The 20259-nt window shown below is 40.4% G+C and overlaps 2 protein-coding genes across 3 annotated transcripts in view; one reads left to right on the top strand and one right to left on the bottom strand.

Moving 5' to 3' along the window:
- The window catches only part of LOC307000448 (rho-related GTP-binding protein RhoU), a 29204-nt gene that overhangs the window by 3283 nt on the left and 5662 nt on the right, over positions 1 to 20259 (top strand). For both annotated transcript variants that reach the window (XM_079616063.1, XM_079616065.1), the window contains exons 3-4: positions 128 to 270; positions 18311 to 18520. In XM_079616063.1, the coding sequence (XP_079472189.1) occupies positions 18313 to 18520 (208 nt within the window). In that variant the 5' untranslated portion in view covers positions 128 to 270; positions 18311 to 18312. The remainder of the gene's footprint in view (positions 1 to 127; positions 271 to 18310; positions 18521 to 20259) is intronic.
- On the bottom strand, positions 3934 to 9777 carry dla (deltaA; the record flags this gene model as incomplete). Its single annotated transcript, XM_079616062.1, has 11 exons — positions 3934 to 4838; positions 4960 to 5194; positions 5300 to 6128; positions 6216 to 6432; positions 7430 to 7599; positions 7819 to 7949; positions 8047 to 8107; positions 8835 to 9092; positions 9186 to 9246; positions 9334 to 9633; positions 9724 to 9777. The coding sequence occupies 11 exons, from the start codon at positions 9775 to 9777 to the stop codon at positions 4833 to 4835; spliced, it is 2322 nt and encodes a 773-aa protein (XP_079472188.1). The 3' UTR covers positions 3934 to 4832.

Genomic DNA, 20259 nt, shown 5'->3' with positions numbered 1-20259 from the left:
ATCTGTTAATCCGTAATTATTATTATTTTTTGATGTCAGATGTGAGAACTTTATTGCATTGTCCGTTTACTGATTTGCATGTAAACCATAAAATGCATTTTCTGATCTGATTTTCCTTTTGTTGTAGATCGCTGGTGACCCTTCAAAACATCAACATCAAGAACAGATCCACATCCCAGCAGCTGCTTGTTCAGGACACATCACCTTAATCTCCCTGATTGGCAGATTGTGACGGAATCCAAGCGTTCTTGAATAATTTACATCGCTAAGGTGAAGGTAGAGACTTTTAACTCCCAAATACAGCGATAAGTGCAATCTTAGCAGGATCTGTACCAGAAACAGGATATTTTAATGTAGCTTGTGGGTTAAACAAGTTCCTCGAGGCTTAAAGGTTAGATGGATGTTATGCCAGAGCTCAAGCAACTAATCAAGTGATGTTACATGTAAAATAACTAAATTTAACCTCTACACACATGAAAAAAAACAATTGTGGCTACACTACGGTGTGAGGCGTGAGCTTACAGCACAGACATGCAAGGTTAGCAAGCACTTTTTAGTGTTAGCAGAAAGTAGCAAGCAAAGATAGAATAGCTAAGCATAAGTCAATCCAAAAGCAAAGTCCACAAATAAAACACAAACCTTCTCAGCGCTCCCACGACTTCACTAATGCCCTTGCCAGCGTCTTGTATCTCTCCTTCTTCTCCCCATCTCTGTGGCGTTCTTCCTCTCGCTCTTTCCTCATTACTTTAGGACCGGCAGGTGTAACTCAAGCTAGACTCTGCCTCTCCTCATGACTATTTCATCACACCTGGTCTGTCCCTATTGCACCCGAGTCCTCTTCCTTGTTCTCCTGTTCCCAGTTCACATTTTCTTCTCGTCCTCTTATCTGTGTTCTTCAGTTATTTCCAGCTCTGCCCGAACCAGCCTCAGTTTCTTCCTTGGTCAGTTTTCCAACTTCACCTGCTGGTAATGGCGCATTAATAACTAGAGTCAGTGGACGTGAACCGAGCCCTCACAGCTCAGTTGGACGTGACTGATGACTTTGCGGTTTTGACTACACTGCTGTTTAGTATTTTAGCGTCCATGTTGTGCCGGAATATAGTGTTACTGTCTGTTCCCTGAGGACTCTACATGATCGGCTCATTAAAATGCAAGGGATCACAGAGCAAACCTCTTATTCCCTTCTTCGTTTTCCATGAAGTCACATTGATGCCAGCTCAAGATCTAGTGCTAATTGAAGTGCAGAACGCTTACTCAGTTTGATCTTGGGTTGTTTGTGCGAAACTATGTTTCTGCACTTGGCAGAGGCCTTCTTAAGACAGCAACTTAAGATTGCTCTATGATTTTAATATGAAAGGCCATGCCCATATTTATTCTTTAGGCACCAAATATTAAATAATTTAAGTTTAATTAGATTTTTACATCTTCTAAAAAATGTTCTGAGTGGTTGCCAGAGTGTTGGTATGAAGATGCCATTGTGTTGCTATGGGGTTTTTAGTAGTTGCCACTTGCCAGGACATTGCCATGTGATTGCTAGGGTGTTTTGAGTAGTTGCTAGGGTGTTGCTATGTGATTGCTGGGGTAATCTGGCTGGTGTCAAAGGTTTGAGATTGCTAATATGTTTTGAGTAGTTGCCAGGGTGTTGCTATGAGATTGCTAGGGTGTTTTGAGTAGTTGCCAGGGTGTTGCTATGAGATTGCTAGGGTGTTTTGAGTAGTTGTCAGGGTGTTGCTATGGGATTGCTAGGGTATTCTGGGTGGTGTCAAAGGTTTGAGATTGCTAATGTATTTTCAGTAGTTGCCAGGGTTTTGCTATGTGATTGCTAGGGTGTTTTGAGTAGTTGCCAGGGTGTTGCTATGTGATTGCTAGGGTGTTTTGAGTAGTTGCCAGGGGGTTGCTATGGGATTGCTAAGGTATTCTGGGTGGTGTCAAAGGTTTGAGATTGCTAATGTATTTTCAGTAGTTCCCGTTTACCTGTGTTCCTGATCATTAGTTAATTAATCCCACACCTGTTTTTGTTCTTCCATTTATCTCCCTGTTATTATATATCGTTGTGCGTTTGTATACAGCCATCCTGTGACAGGAATGACAGGAATCTAAGTAACAGTGTATTTTATTCTGGAAAATACAGTATGTGGTTGCTATTGTGTTCTGGGTGGTTGTCAGGGCGTTACTACGAGGTTGCTACTGTGTTCTATGAGTGAATGAGTTGTATGTTATGAAAGTTCTGAGGTTTCTAAGTATTAGGGATTTTGAAGAATCCATAACTTTTAAGTATGAGCAGTAATAATAGTGAGGCTTGTCTTTGTGTAAATAAAGTTTAAAACTGCTTAAAATAAAGTTTTTAATTATTGATCTCAGGGTCAATATCTAAATTAAGTGAATTTCTTTTTTTGCAGGGCAATGCGAAGTAGTTTTAAGTTACGTTTAGATGCAAAATATCATTAGAAGACCAAGAGACGTGAGCTGAAGGGTCTCCATTGTGTCTCTCATCCATGGCCATGTGGGGTCTAGCTGGTGTTTTCTGCCTGCAGGACGCTTTGACTCAGGAGGACAGACAACATCTGTCGTTCTTTGCCCCCTCCCTTCCCTCCATTCATAGGCACACACTGCCTCTCCCAAATGGTGCCCTTTTGTATCGGCTATTGTCCGCCACTACATTGTGTGACTCTGCCTGTTCCCCAGAGCTCCATTGATGAGTGTTGTAAGAGACCTCAGCCAGAACTCCTCTGAACTTCTCCTCCAGCTTAATGTTTAGCCATAAAAGCTCAACAAAAGACGTTTTGTTCTCTAGCTACTTCAATGTTAGGATACAAAATATCTTGCAACGTTTTTTCTTAATAGAAAGCAGAAACTGCTTTAAGAGAAATGCATTAAAAACAACTTTTTTTTTGGGTTTTGGTTGTTGTAGTGATGCATGTTTGAAATCATCAAGAAAAGCTTTCCCGCCAAAACACCTGCCAAATAGCTTCATCCATTTAGGAAATCTGCCAACTAGTTCAGGGGTTTTTTTCCCCTCAGCTCTTCCCAAAGCTTTAAATTTCTCTCTCAAGTCTGGGTGGAAAACTTGTAAACATCCTGCAGCTATTTGACGGCTTTTCTCAAAGGCCCATCTCTTGAGCGATGCACCCGCGGCAGGCAGAATGTGGGGTAAAGCGATGAATAGCCCAGTATGGGGTGACCAAGAGGCCAGAGCAGATGTTAATGATTAGCTTCGTTCTCATCCCTATAAAGAACCCGCATCCCAATCTATACCATATTTTCTAAGAAACCATTTCTAACCCTTACAGAGTGGCACACATAGAAGTCATAAATCCACAAAAGAGGCTTAAATAAAAAGTGGGTCCAATTTAGCAGCATCTAAAAGTTTTTTTTTTTTCAGTTTGTTTTTGGTGGTATGTTCATGTGATTTATAAGTTTGTCTTTACTTTAGACTGAAAATGCTATAACAATTGTGTCGGTATTCAAATATGAATGTAAAGATGCTGAGCGTTAATATTTAAGACTAGTGTATGTGGTGCAGCTGTCAATAAAACAATAACATATATTCAATAGTTCATAATCTTTATTTGGAAAAATAATTTAAGCTAAAACTTCATTCAGAGAAAGGAAATCAAACAAAAACCTGTTAATGAAAACAATAGCATTAATAACATTTTTTTTTTACAATCCTTCTTTAAATATCTTTTTTTCTCAAAACATCCCAGCAACCCGAAGTGCCTTTGCAAGTAACAGGAGCAACTTAGGAAAAACACAAACTTAAATAATCTTAAAAACATTACAAATATTTAGAAATACAACTTAAATAAAAATAAATTAACTTAAATCATACAACTCTTGTTATAAAAAAGAAAGCAAAAAATACATACAAACAAGGATATTATTCATCATCAACACAAACTTATTTTCTTACGTCGAAAAACAAATTACGCACATTTTCTAAACCATAATGCAAAAAAAGCGGAGGCTTGGAAGACTTTGAGATTTTTTTTTTGAGCACTTATTTTTCCCATTTACACAGTGATCAAGTAATAAAAATAGTTTCCACTGGTCATGTGACAGGATATGACATCATGTGACATTTTAACCCAGTGTAAGACAGGCCAGTATGGTCTGGTAACATCCACCGTTTTGATGTAGTCCCTTGTACACTGACTTGTGGGGCCAGCAAATGTTGCCAAAATATTGCTAAAATGTTGTCACAATTTTGCCACAGTGTCGCGGAGACAGTCAATGGCAAGAAAATTTGTGACACATTTATTTTTAACTACTTCCTTAACATCCTTAATGTTTGGTGCAGTCTCTGGGCACAGTAAAAGCCTGTGGGAATTATTGGCGAAAAACCAGCAAATGTTGCCAAAATATTGTTATAACGTTGCCACAATGCGGACAAAGTATTGGACATCACATGGCAAAACACTGCGATACTTTACTTTCCTTGTATCTTTCTGTTACGTTTTATTCCTAATGCCATTTTCGTGTGTGATGAACCCACGTTTAAAAAAAAAAACTTTAAAAATGGACACACATTGTCCAACACCTTTAAAATGGCTTTACAGGTAAATTTTACAACTACATTTGAAATTTCAATGACACTCCTGCCATCATTATCATTTCCACAAGTTTCCAAGCCTACAGGCCACCACTGCCTGTGCTTCTTTCAGTACAGAGAACCAGCTCATCCTGAATATCAGTTAATCAGTCTTAGTTTCTCAGCAGCAGTAGTCACGAGGTGGGACGTATCCACCTAAGGTTTCGAGCAGCAGCATTTTCTTAGGGAGTTCAAAATGTCTCCCATAGGACACAATGAGCATCGGCTTCCTGCAGGCCCATTACACCTGAGATGGGGGGAAAAGGACGAGACAATAAAAAGTCTGTTAGTTCCCAGATTCAAGGTCAGGATGCTGAATAGATGTACGTTCTTTGCATGACGTAAAGTCAACTACATGCGACACTCACCTCAGTTGCAATTACACATTCATCTTTTTCCTCCGACATCACCATGACGGATTTGTATTTGGTGTCGACACAAGCCGACGTGGATGCCGATGCACATGCCGACGCACATGCTGACTCGGAATACAGCGAATCGGAATAGTTTGATTCTGAATACTTTGATTCTGAGTACTTTGATTCAGAATACTTTGATTCAGAATACCTTGACTCTGAATATTTTGACTTTTCTGATGCATCACTGTAAAGAAAAAAGAGAGAATAGTGCGTTAGCAAAGCATTTGAGAGCACACTGAGTTGATCGTTACAAGAAGAAATCTTAATACAAGAATAACACCAGTTTTACCTTTTCAGACGTTTCCTGCGCTTCTCCTCAAAGTCGGAAGAGTCCTGCAGAGATTGGCACTTTACGTCCTCGCAGCTATCGGACAACTCCTTCGCCGTCATTTCCTTCCCAGCGTGCTCCAGTTTCACCTCGTGCTTCACCTCGTATTTTACTTCATGCACCAGGTTGTAGTCTACAGGTGCATGTCGTGTCTTATAGCTCCTCTTCTCTGTCGTCATGCTCAGGTCGTCGTGATCGCTGTGAAAATCGATCTTCTTGTTGATGTTCTTGACAGGTGCTGCCCCGACGACACTTACAGCCAGATCTTTGTCACGATGACAGTTGTTTGTAAGGTTGTTGATCGTTTCGTTTTCCCCGTTGGCGACCTCCTCCTCCCTATCCCGGCGGCGCTGCTGAACCTTTGAGCGAACGCAAACCACCACCACGGCACATGCGACCACCAACAACAGCACCAGCAGGACTCCTGATCCCACAGCAGTCCAGGGAACGTCGCTGGCTATTTGGGAGGCTCTATCCGGAAGCAAGAACTGGCAATTGCGTCCTCCATATCCCGAAACGCAAGCACACACGTATCGGTTGTTCCTCTCGTGGCAGGTAGCGCCGTTATGGCAGGGGTTGTGTTGGCAGCGGCTCACAGGTGAACTGCAGTTTCGTCCGGTGTAACCAGGTGGGCATGTGCAGATGTAACCACTGGCGCTTTCCTGACATGTCCCGCCATTTTGGCAAGGGTACAGCGAGCACTCGTCCCCGGCGCGATCGCAGTTCATACCCGTGAACCCTTCTGGACACTGGCACAGGTACGAGTTCACCAGGTCAACGCATCGTGCACCTGTGTATCAAAGTGGGAAGAGAATGAGATTCTGGACTGGTTTCAACACAAAGATCGATGAAGTTCAAATACAAAAGTGCAACATACCGTTCGAGCATGGACTGGAGGAGCAATGGTCGATCTTCTTCTCGCAGTTGAACCCTGCGTATCCAGTGGGACACTGGCAGAAATAACCACCGTCTGGGTTGTCGGCGCAGCGTCCGCCGTTAAAGCACGGCCCATCCGCACACGTCATGGCGCTAAGCTCGCAGTTGTTGCCATAAAAGCCTGGTGGACAGGTACAGCTGTAGGTGTTCTCCATGTCCTGTGAAAGCAAAAGGTATGGGATGCTCAGCAAACAGAACAAGTTTGCAAGTCAGCACTTATATGCTTGAACTTTGACCTGTTTTATGGATTTAGTTCACGTGTAGAGTACAGTGTGTCGGTCACGACTGTACTTCTGGCAAGATGTCTCCTTTTTTTACCATGCATTACAGAGGAATGTGTGAAATGTTCAAATGTGAATGACAGGACTGAAATTAAAGAGAAAGGTTTGGGTCCCTCTCGGGTGAGTTTTTTAAACACCTGCGTTTGGGAAAGTAACAGCACCCGCCCCAGCCCTTTGGACCACATAAAATCATGCTCTTATTCTTATCATGTTACACAACACTGTAAAAACAGCTCTAAGAACAAAGACCTTTAGAAATCAAGATATGATAAGATTCAATATGGGTTTTTCCAATGAATGATTCATATTCAATCCTGAATGATGCCATTTAAAGGCAACTGGAAGAAATCATATAATGTCACTGTAACAAAATTATATGATCAATATAATCAATAATTTCCACTTTTTTATAAGTTATACAAGATTCAACTCATTTTTTAACTCAGTTAATGCAGTTAAAGTCGAAATAGGTTTGTACATGGTTGTAAAGTCTTAGGGTGTACGTATTCACACCAGGAAAGTCCGCTAGTTCACTTGCTTTGGTTTTTTTGTTTGGTGTGGTTCGTTTTTTTACACTGCCCTTTTTGCAAGTGAACCACAATTTGTAAACAAAACCACACGTGTGCTAAGGTCATCCATTCATTGGACAGAATTTTTAACTTGAGTTTCTTTGGAGCCGGACCGAGACCACCTCTTCAGCTGGGTCTCGGTACGGTTATTTGATCCGTATTTATTTTCGTATGTTTGCTGTATTCAAACAAAAGATGCCCAAAAGATCCGCACCACGGGGGGAAACGTACTTGAGTTCGATTCAATTGAACCAAACAAGACAGGTGTGAATACACCCTAATTTATGTAAAACATGTACACTTACAGTGCAGCTTCCTCCGTTGCGGCAGGGGTTCCCTGTGCATTCGTTGACCTCGATTTCACAGCTGGCTCCAGTGAATCCTGGTCGACAGGAACAGGTGTAGCTGCCCTGACCGGTGTTACTACAAGTGGCTCCATTCAGGCAGGGCTTATGATGTGTGCAGTAGTTCAGATCTGTAACAGAGGCGGACATATGTTGAGCACATGTGGATTAAGCAGCGACACATGGTTGAACCGCAGCTGGACAGCTGTTGCTCGCTCTTTCTTTTGTAGTCTTGTGCACTTGGGAACTCATATTTCTCTTTCAGCCAGCCTCTCTACCAAACATCCTTCTGTCATTTAGTCTTCCAAGGCAATTATAAATGATTTTCTTTGATCTTATGTGTGTCTTACCTTGGTTGCAGAAGAGGCCTCCCCAGCCTTCCTGGCAGTTGCATTGCCATGGTTGTTGGCAGGTCCCATGAAGGCATCCTGGGTAACGTATGCACTCATCACAGTAGCGTCCTTTAAAGCCCACTCTGCACCTGATGCACAATATAAACAAATGATCCAGTTAGAAAATCACTCCTGAATGTGATTTCAATGGCTAATGATGGCTAATAAACATTGTGATGAACGTACTTGCACTCTCCAGGTTTCTCGCAGAAGCCGTGCTCCTCATCACATCCTGGCAGGCAAATTGCTGTAAGGAGGATAAAACACCTGCATTAGGATCAAGGATCCACAACTTTTACATTTTCCCATAAAATTTCCGTCTCAAATGAGGGGGCCACGTAAACCTATTACCGTTCTCTCTTGCTAAAAAAAAAAAAAAAATGCTCAAATCTCCTAATCACCTCTGAAGAATTTCTGCTTAACACATGACAACAATAGGGCGCTCACAAACAAGGGGACCCTTCTTTCCTCCCTCTCTTCACTGTGGGTCAAAACTTTTTTTTTTCTCCTCCCCTGTGCTCTCGATGTCTCCGGGTAGGGAAGATAAGAGTGGACAGCTGGTGTATGCGCGGCCAGCGGGCGACAGCTGCTCCATTGTCTGCGCACTCCCGGCAGCTGCCCACTTCAAACAATACCTCCCCTCCGCCAGCCAATCGGCAGCCGGCCCACTCCGCGAGCAGCCAATCGAACGGCAGCATGTAAATTTATGGCACGCGTGAGATTATTCCTAAAAACTTTCCTCCTCCCGACTGGAATAAATCAAGTGGTGTGTTGTGAGAGTGGGCTGGAAGGGGGAGTGTGAGTGTGAGTGTGGGGGGCAGGGTTTTAGTTACAAGTTGTTTGTAACCGTTAACTTTTTTTTTTCTCCCTCTCTTTTCTAAATAACAGCACAGCCTTTCAAAAATCATGATAGCAAAGCGCTATGTTTACTATACCATTAATAATTTAGTAATATACAATATTTTTTTACTCACGTTCTGTGCAGTAATGGCCCTTCCATCCTGCGTCGCAGATGATTTCTCCACGTTCCCCGCAGGTGAAGTGACCGAATGCGTCATCCCTGGGCCGGCAAAACACGGAGCATCCCTCTCCGTAGTAGTGCTCATCACACACAAAGCGGTAGGAGTACTTGAGCTCGGTTCGTCCCACGCTGTGAAGGTCCTGAGACCAGTCCTCGCCCACAGTCAAGTGCCTCTGTGTGGTCATGGTACTGATGATGCGCTCTGGGTTTTCTGTGTAGAAAATGCATGTTTTTCAGTCATGCCGTTCAAAACAATATTCATACACAACTCATTATTTTCTCTTTTTACTGTCAGATAACATACCTGTTGTCAGATCCTCTTTGGAATCAGCATGCACCGCTTCAATAATAAGAGAAAAAGTTCCCTGCAACAGCAAAAACAGATTTGTCCATTAGAAAATGAGCTGACCATCACTTTTGAAGTCAGTGCATTGGTACTAAAGGGTACTCACCGGCCATGTGAAACCGAAATTCATCCTGATGGGATTGGTGAAAGAGCCATCCGGTAAGGTATCTGGCACTTGGAAAGAGTTGGACCCCAGCACAGGGGTGGCGGTGCCTCCGTAGGTGCAGGGTGGCTCTGGAGATGCATTGGGCTGATAATGTTTTAAACAGATGCGGAAAAAAGTCTTGCAGTCGCACTGCTGGTACGGGGTGGTAAGTCCACCTTTACAGCAGTTCTTGTTGCCTTGCACGCCCTTCTTGTTCAAAAACTCCTGCAACTTCAGCTCGAAGACGCCTGAGGAAGACGCCTGGAGAAGAATGAATGTATGAGTATTAGATCTAAATGTGATTGCAATTTAACACATTACCTTATTCTGACATGAGTGAAGAGTCCTTACCTGGCAAAGCAGCATGTACAGGATGGAGAAGAGCAACAGTAAGTGGCGTCCCATGATTAATAAATAAATAAATAAATAGTTTAATTTTTTTTTTGAAAGTCTTTGAGCAACTTGGCTGCTCCCAGATCAGTCAGGAGATCCCTCGTATTAAAAGCCTCTTCTTTTCGCCGGCTGATTCATTGGAAGAGGCTTGCTTTCAAAAGATACTGAGCGTGAACGCAGTTCCCTTTCATGTCAAAACAATTCCCAGTTCTTCCCCGCGAAAAAAAAGTGTGTCCAAAACAAACTGAAAGTTCCAAATTAAAATAGAATTCTTGTGGAATTCCGTCGGAATGATATAATCCTCAAAATTCGGAGAAGAATGCGCGTGTGTGCTCTTATAGTTCCTTCTTCGTCTGATCCTAAACCAGGGTTTGTCACTGGTCCAACATCCCTCCTCACGTCTTTCTCCGACGGACACTGTGCGTTTGTATCTGGAGCGAGGCCGCCTGCCGCCAGTTTTATACGGGGTGCCACATGCCGGGGTAATAATATGCTAATGAACCGCTACCCCCAATCTGTCCCACGCTTTACAATGCGGCTCGCTTGCAACCAGCCCCTACCAACCAACCAACCAAACACATCAGTGCGCTGCTGTGTGTGCGTAAAAGTGACGGTAATTTACAACTTGAAGTTTTAGACACATTATTTATTATTATTTGCATTAGAATATGACACAGTCCAACGTGACGTACAAGTTGTATGTTCTTTTGTGTTCATTTACGCGCTCAGGGAGTTACGCGTGTTTTTGTGTGTGTCTAAAAAAATAAACTTTTAAAAATTATTTTTTCTTAAACTTCTTCCAGCACATTTGAGAACGACATTCTCAGTTTTCATCTCATGTCTACTTCCCTTTGCGTTTCCTGTTTGAGGGAGTCCTGATTTGTGTCTAAAAAACATTCCTCAGGCTAACACTGTGTGTGCGTCAGGCAAACTCACAAAAGAATACGCATCATTTGTATGGAGGCCAAATTCTCCACTTGCTTTTCCCTTTTCCGCTGTGTGTGTGCGCGCGCGCGCGTGTGTGTATACGCGTGCAGTGAAAGAGTTCGAAGCGCGCGCGCGTGTGTGTGTGTATGTGTAGTGTAGCCTATGTGTGTGTGTGTGTGTGTGTGTGTTACTCGCGTGGCCATCCCCCGGGCGCACCGCTATTGTGTGCTGGCGGAATAAGTTTGCTCTCAGCTGTATGGTAATTTGGGCAGCACCTGCGCTACCGTTCTCATAATCGGCCGATCCGCGGAGCCCCACAAAAACAAGCAAATCGCCTCCTTATCGTCCCATTCTCAGGAGCCCATTCAAACAAATATATGTTTGTTTTTCTTCGTCTTTTGAACCTCGTCGATGCCCAACTGTTGTCTTACATTCGAAGAACCAGCTACGATTTTTTCCCCTAGCTAGAATTCGTTGTGCGAAGGAAAAGTGTGTGTGTGTGTGTGTGTGTGTGTGTGTGTGTGTGTGTGTGTGTGTGTGTGTGTGTGTAGGAGAGAAAAAGGAGCGAGATTTGCGCGTGTGTAATGGGGGTGTTGGAAGGGGGGTCTTAATTTGGTCGTTCATTTAAGTGCGATTTTCTTAAGCACAAAAGCTTTTCGCCTGAGGTCCATAGTAACCAAACACAAGTGAGACAAATTACATCACTGTGTTAAGATATGCTTTGAGCTCTTTCTGTATTTCCAATCCACCAACCTTTAAATGAGCCAAATTTTCTGACATCATAGAGTGGGAAAAAAATCGATTCCTGGTGAAACTTTGCTGGTCGCGGGGGCTGGGGTGGGACTCTGCCATGGGCTGGAAAAGATGGAATTCCTCTATTTCTGTATTTGCTCCCTGTGTGTGTGATTTGAATTTAGCATTTCAATTATTTTACTATTTTCCTCTCACATGTAGCTATACAAAAAGTAGCCTATTAGGATGTTGAATTTTTACACTATGTTAATGGTTAAAAACTGTCAATTGTGAAGCTTGTAAAAAATAAAAATACAGTGAGCATACAATGTTTTGTATATATTTTACTAACTCAATATGCCAATCTGAGATATAGGTTTTTTTTTTTACTTTTTTTTTTTTTTACTTTTTTTTTATTGTAAATGTTCTGATGACAACACAGGTGTCAATTTAAAGTTTATCAAAATTTGCCTCAAAACCTCAAAAAAACCATCAGGTCTCTGACTACAACATATAATGCAGCTTTAAACACACTAATGCATTACATCAAGACAAAGCTATTAAAAAATACATAGAATTCAACAAATGTAATAGTTTGCACAGGACATTCAGGGAATGTTTCCTTACCCATGAAAAAAAAACGATTTTTTTTTTTTTTTTTACTTTTTGGGTAGTTTTTATGTGTTGTTACTGAATAATTTTTTTCTTAGTATACTCTTAAAAATAAAGGTTATTTATTCTGCACCTATGGTTCCATGAAAAACATTTAACACCAATGGAATCTGTCCATTCCACAAAAGGTTATTTATATATTTTTTTTAAATTAAAGTGTTTTTCACACTAAGAAAAATAATGGTTATTTTCAGAACATTTCACTGACAGGTTCTTTGGGGAACCAAAAATGCGTATTCTTTTACTATATATCTTTAAAGAATTTTTTTTTTATTGGCTTATGATAGGCCTGTTTAGTGATGCACGTGATAAATTTTTTTTTGGTATACTTTTGCAACAAACCAATTCACTTTTTCTGTAACCAATTCATTTTACTGTATTATTTCCCCCTTTACAGTGCGCAAGGCAAACGTGAGTTCTCGAGCAACAGCTTTTAGTCAGGTTGTTTTGCTCGTCCCTTCTCCCCTGTGGAATGAACTAACAGTTGAAGCCTGTAGTAACTCAAGCCCCTCAGCTATCAGGTCAGTGGGACTCGCTCGCTTCTTGTTCTTGCCTTTCTTTGCGCTTTCGTTTTTCATTGATTGTGAAGCCCCTCGGGGGACAGTCACTGAAGGGGGTCTACGGTACGCCTTCAGACGCGACCAGACCCTTACACACCATCTGCCACTGACTAAACGCCTGTCTCCTCCTCCCTCCCTCTGCCCGCGCGCGCGTGTGTGTGTGTGTGTGTGCTCACTGCCCTGGGTCTAAATTGAACTAGAAGCATGTTAAAGAACCTGTAACGGTATGGGCCGGCAGGGGCCAGATGGCGCAGGCGAAGCCAGAAGTGTTGCAGTCCCAGCGGAGTTAGACAGCACATGGGCGGCCGTGGGAACCTAAGCTGGGCTCGCATCACACGGGATCGATCATATGAAGTCGTGTGGGGATCACAATTAGGGGCTATAATGTTGTTTGCGACCTATCGATCGGCGAAGGGGCTGGAGAATCTGATTTGATACGCCACGGTTTATCTTACAAAAACGTGCCACTAGATTGGAGAAGGTAACATGGATGAGAGGGCAGAAAGAGACGCGCGCGCGCATCCAGTGTGTTAGGGAGGGCGTTAACTATTTATTTTTAAAATACATTTTAAACATCTGCTTACATTAATGAATGTTTCCTTAGAGCAATTTGTCTTCGTATTGGCCAACCACAATGATCTAAAATAGGCCTACTGTAAATACAAATAAAATATAAATATGTTTTTTTGTCATTGATCACTTTATATAGGTGAATTCAGGGGGATTGGGACACTTTTTTGCCATTGAAATGACTTGGGAAAAGTGTCCCAATCAACTTATGTGATTCTTTTGATACATAAATAGCCTAATAACCGCGCGTCAGCATCACTTTATTACGGTTACGCGTTCGTTCACTTATAGTTCGTTTTTAAATGTTTATCATTAGCTACTAAACCCCTGTCGAAACATATACTTGTATTTACAAAAGCATAGGCAAATGCACGCTTACTAAGACACCCCTACGCTTTTGTTGTCACTTCCTTTGGGGGGTAGAGGAGGGGTAATTCGCACCCTGTCCATCTTAGAATGAGAAATACGTGTTTTACTCGCATATTTATCATATAGTTCCGCTTAAAAACAAAAAGCACGCGCGTTGATCAGAGGCTACCTGTGGTCCACGCATTGTTTCAACTTTCAGATCATGTTACTTTGAGCAGCTGCCCGCGGGCGCGCAGAACAATCCACGCGCGCCCTGGCTCTGACCACGAGGCTCATTATCATGCGCCGTTGCCATGGACATGGTGGTCGTGGCTTCATTGAGCTTCTCTCGGGGGCCTCCCGAGGGGATACAATCATTCAATAATTACGCAGGGATCTTCTTATTTGCGCCCGTGTGAGTCTGTTTGTGGGTGTGTGCGAGCGTAAGGAAACAGGCGTGGACGTTTGGGAGCTGACGCTTGTCGCGTGCCTGCGCGTATCAAAACACATCTGCTTCCAGGGCTCCTGGGACTGATGCGCGCGTCCGGCCACCACAACACATCGACCTCTGTCTCTCTCAACATATTGATTTGACAAGGAATAGGCATTTTTGACACCACGCTAAAGATGTCGATGCAGTGCACGTTCGTCCCACGTGATGGGTTTATGCTGGAAATTATTTCTCTTAGTTCCACCAGTCAAAAGTTTACACACACCTCACAATGTAGACTATGTGTTTCTAATAATCTTAAATACCCGTTGATCTGATGTCTTAAATGCTTCAAATTAGTTTTGTAGACAAATACAGCCAGTAGAAACTTAAGTCACTAATTTTTTTCATTAGATAAGAACAACATACAAGTCCAACTAATCTGTCAGTTTTTGGCCAATATGAGACTATGCACTATATATATATATATATTATTATTTTTTTCAAACTTTTGACCGGTACTGAATTAGCCTACATTTTATTCATAATAAATTAATTGTTTTTTTTAATTAAAAATAATATTAAAGTATTTAACATTGTGTGTGTGTGTGTGTGTGTGTGTGTGTGTGTGTGTGTGTGTGTGTGTGTGTGTGTGTGTGTGTGTTGTAAAATATGTTAAAGAAGCTCAAGTATACTTTCGAGTAAAATTACGTTTTTTAACTCTGTTTTAAAGCTGATTTTAAACAATAAAGTGCTCAAAGTCGAGTATGTGCCAGTGTTTGTGACGCATTAGTGGATGGTGTTGAGAGTTAATGTGATGAACTGTGTTTTGTGCTCGAACACCTGTGAACTGAAGGAGAACTGAGGTCATCCACGAACACTGCTGATTCTGAGACAAAAAAGCTAAAATTATGCAGAAAAGTGAAGAGAAAAGACACTTGCTTCAATATTGTTTTTTTATAATGCAGTGATATTAAGGCTATTAATTGAGTGTGACTTAATACATTTTGAGGTCACAGTATAAATTGTGCATGAACGTATTCATTATTCATAAAATTTAATTGAAATGAATAGAATGAAAAGCACCATCAATGCCGTCCTTCACTCCTTAAATGGACGAATACACTCACAATTTTCCTAAACTGCCCGTTTTGGCAAGTTAAAATAATGAATTAATCACTTAAATAAATCAAAAACTCTTAATGAACTAAAAGAGTTGGGAGAAAATTTGACGCGTGTCAGATCTGTGCATTTGTTCTTAAAGAGACAGTAGCTCAAAAAATTCTGCTGAATAACTTCTTTAGCTTTAATAAGGATTAATGTATATCTAATGTATAGTATTTCATACCTGAATACTGTTTATTTCATGTGTATTGTATTTAATTGTGCTATTGCTTGTAATTTGTTAACATTATTTATGAAAATACTATTTATTTTTGTGATGGGGCCAGTGAATATTTTAGCGGGGCAAGTACCCATTAAACTCCTTATCATCGAGCCCTGTGTGTTTATATATAGAGAGTCCATTTAAAGACCTCCTTTTACTATAAAGTAAAGTTTAAAATCTTTTACGGGGGAAAAAATATAAAATAAAGTTAAAGGAATGTCACTTCTATGAATATATGATATAGTAAGCCACGATCTAGACTAAGTTTAATTTGAGTCTCTACATGTTTGTGTGTTTTTCACCCCACAGTTTTAATGACTTTGCTGTTACTTTATAATGCGAGGAAGGACCGTAGTAACAAAGAGCGAGTAGGTGTGACTTGTAGTGTACTTCAGCTTTTGTTGTGAAGATGAAGTCCTCTGTGTTTCTGTGTGTGTCTGCAGCATCTGCCCTGAGGATGAACAGATGTAGGCACCTGTGTTTAGGACTCACACATCCCCCATCCTCCTTTTCTTCTGCCTCTCCTCCCTTTTAACCTCCTCAATCCTCCTCAGAAGGGCCCACAAAGGGGGAACACAGGAGGAGGGGGGCAGAAACTACACACACACACACACACACGCGCGTTCCCTGAGGACACATGCTCTCTATGAGCCTTTGTCATGAGCACTATCTTCCAGACAGGCTCAAACAATCTGTTGCAGGATGATTGCTCATTTCCAAACAACGCCAACACAGGTGTGTGTGTGTGTGTGTGTTTGATTTAATATGGGACGCTACAGCTCTGGAGTGTCAGGTTGGCAGTAACGCATGGATCACGGGGTGTGATTGTAGGTCATAAGAGAGAGCCTCAGGTATACAGTAATCACGCTTCTGTAACAAAATCAAGCGTCACACCCTCCAAAAGTGACCCGGCCGCAACAAAGCCCCAGAAACACCGAATAACCAAGATCAGCTTTTTAAGACAAAGCCGCCGGCAGGTGTTGAGTGTGTCGGTGGTAAGATGAAGCTCGTGGGAAGAGCTCGATCACAAAGGGCTTGTTTTCTGCGCACGCACTGATCTGGAGTCAGCGGTCATCGAGCGCCGTCCCCTGACGTCTCATCCATCACCGCTCAACATCAGATATGATTCGAGATCTGTAGACGCTCATGTTTATATTATTCACCTTCAACCAACAGCTCAATAACTGTCCGAGCCGAGCCCCTGCGTGTGTTACCATTGTCCAGTGAGGATTAGTGATGATGATTTATTGATCAGCCCAATTATTCGGGCAGTTTTGGTCAGTATGAGACTATTTAGTTAGAAAAAAAAAAATTCTATAATTACTTTTATATGACAAAAAAAATGCATTTACATTTTTTTATTGTATATGCTTTTCTTTTTATTATATTTTAGATTTAATGTTCATATTTTCTAAAAAGTCAGTTGTCAAAATTTATTACATTTTATGAATTTTACATTTTGTTTTTTTAAATAAATCTTATATTTGAGAATTTTTATGAATTAAATATTCATAATATAAAAAAATAGCATTTAATAAAATAAAATTATATATGTAAATAAATACGTCATATTATTTCTATTATATTTTATTAGAAAAAAATGTATATGTTTTTATATAAAAATAAATATATAAAATAAAAAAGTCAGTTATGTCAAAATTTAATTCAAATGTACTAAATTTTACCTTTAATGTTTTCAGTTAAATCTTATGTTTTTGTTTAAAAAAAAAAAAATATATATATATATATATATATGTATGTATATATATATATATATATATATATATATATATAATACATAAATAAATACATAATTTTATTTATATTATATTTTATTAGAAAAAATATCAAAATTAATATATAGCCTATATAAACTAATGTTATAAATTAATTTTCCTATATATAGGTGTAAATATAAAATATATACAAATATGTTATTATGAAACTGGTTGTTTTTTTATTTTACATTAATATGTATAAATATAATATATATATATATATATATATATATTACAATACAATTGCATTAAATATGGTGTAATATAAAAGTTAAATATTCTGTATGTTTTTTAGTTGCTATTTCTTAATTTTACAAATGAACAAAATAATATGAATCAACCATGCTCTAGTATCAGCACTTGTCAGTAATAGATAAATATTTTCACTGAATTTTTTATTATAGTTTATATATTTAATATATAATGTGACCCTGGACCACAAAACCAGTCACATGTCGCACGGGTATATCTGTGGCAATAGCCAACAATAGGCCCTATGCACTACTTCCTGAACGTAAGCAGGCTCTTTTGTTTCCTGTCTGCCAGGATTGGCCAAACTGATTAATCCAGGTGTGTCTGACCAACAACAATAATCAGACACACCTGGATTAATCAGTTTGGCCAATCGTTCAGGAAGTAGTGCAGCTGTGCATAGGGCCTATTGTATGGGTCAAAATTATCGATTTTTATTTTATGCCAAAAATCATGAGGATATTAAGTAAAGATCATGTTTCATGAAGATATTTAGTCAATTTCCTACCGTAAATATATAAAACGTGTATTTTGTGAGTGAATGCAGCACAATCGTGAACATAAATGCACAACTTTAAAGGAGATTTTCTCAATGTTTAGATTTTTTTGCATCCTCAGATTCCAGATTTTCATATCTCGGCCAAATATTGTCCTGTCCTAACAAACCATACATCAATGAAAAGATTATTTATAAAAAACATGGACCCATGTATGGTTTTGTGGTCCAGGGTCACATATGTTGGTAACTTCATTGCGACAGACAAGCAGGTCTGGGGTCAGTTCCTGGACAGAGTTAATTTCCCAGTTTCTCTCTCTCTCTCTCTCTCTCTCTCTCTCTCTCTCTCTCTCTCTCTCTCTCTCCGCTGTGCACCTGTTGTGATCTCTTCAGGAATGCCCTCTTCCACCGCGTCGCTCGCTGCGGGACAAACAGGGGTCCTGAAGGTGAAGGGGAGTGAGGGAGAGGGGGAGCGCTCTTTCTTTCTCTTCCTGCATTCTGTCGCTCTCTGCAGAGGTCTCAGACCCCTGCCCCGTGTGTGTTGCCCCGGGGGAGAGGGGCTTTTGTGTGCCGATGCCCCTGCAAGCTGGACAGACAGATGCTGTGAGTGGTCATCTCCACACCAACACACACACGCGCGCGCCTCCATCTATTACACAGCCACGGTTTCTGCAGACTTTAATGAAGACGCAGCGCAGGCCGGGCCTCTGAGACGACCTTTAGGAGAAACTCCAGAGCCACTGTGTCATTTATGCAGGTTTATAGAGAACGAGGACTTGTTTAATGCGCGTTTAGTGACTTTAATGCTTTTTTGATGCTGAAATCTTTGTACGATGCTCAAACATTACATTTTATTGAGCTTTATTGAAACAAATTGTTCACAAATTATTGTTTAAGTTCATTTTGCTGACTAACGTATGCAAACTAGCAAGACATACACAATTAAAATTGTTCACTGCTAATGTAAAAAATTGCAAATTATTTATTTTAAGTATCTTTATATGATTATATATGTGTGTGTGTGTGTGTGTATGTATGCATGTATATATATATATATATATATATATATATATATACATGCATACATACACACACACACACACACATATATATATATATATATTACAATTAAATAAAGGTAAATGTAAATATGTTTGGCTTGCTAGTTTGCATAATTTCTTACAAAAGTTGGTGATCTGGTAAAACAAAATGAACATTTCTCTGCAAAATAACCTCATCAATTAAAACAAAACTTCTAGTTTTGGTGACTGAACAATTGTTGATGTAAAGCTAAAAAAAAGAAAAAGCATGTGTATTAACCACATCAGGATGTCCACACACACACACACACACACACACACACACACACACACACACACACACACACACACACACACACACACACACACACACACACATGTGTCTCTGTTGTCTTGCTGCAGAAGCAGATCTGTGTGATAATGCCATTGTGTGGATGAATCTAATGACGCCTGTTGGTGTGTTATTAAGGCAGCACAGGGGTCATTAGGAGTGTGTGTGTGTGTGTGTGTATACGTGTGTGACTGATATAATAAAAGCAGCACGCGGGTCATTAGGAGTGTGTGTTCAGTTGGTTCCCATGCTCTGAACTAAAGCTGGACAGCAGGGCTGTGCTTACACACACACACACACATCATGGCACACGCCTGTTGACTGAGGCACAAAAAAAGTGTGTGACATCGCTGTGGCCTGGCGCCCCTCTGCATCCCCTATGTCTTTTCTCATCCCTCCCCTCCCACCCTCATCCTTTCTTTCTTTCTTTCTTTCTTTGGGGATCCTCTCTCTCTCTCTCTCCCGCGCGCGTCCCTCCCCAGCTTAGAGTCCTGTGTTCCTCAGAGACCTTCCTCTTCTAATCATTTTACCCATCAGATGATCCCGCCCCTTATTTCACACTGAGACTAAAGATAGAGTCCTCCCATCACACACACACACACACACACACACACACACACACACACACACACACACACACACTAATATATAAATTAATGAGCAACCCAGTCAATTAATGGGAAGCCGGTCACAAAATGCCCACGTCATATTTCACCCCAAAATTAAAAAAATAATATATATTTTTTAACCTTTTTATAATGACAATTTAAAAAAAATTATAAAGAAAAAAAAAGAAAAGGAAAAAAAGAAAATTGTATATATATAAAGAATGTATATAAAATATTTATATATAAATGTGTTTTTTTTATTGAACTATTTTGAAAAAAATTAACCCTGATTTTAAAACCATTGTTTTATGACATTATTTTCATGATAATTAAACAGTATGCAAAAACAATAATTGATCACTT

Source organism: Phoxinus phoxinus, assembly GCF_949152265.1.
Source record: "Phoxinus phoxinus genome assembly, chromosome: 6".
Lineage (NCBI taxonomy): Eukaryota > Metazoa > Chordata > Actinopteri > Cypriniformes > Leuciscidae > Phoxinus > Phoxinus phoxinus.
The sequence above is the reverse complement of the archived record's forward strand: the minus strand, read 5'-3'. Positions and strand labels throughout refer to the sequence as shown.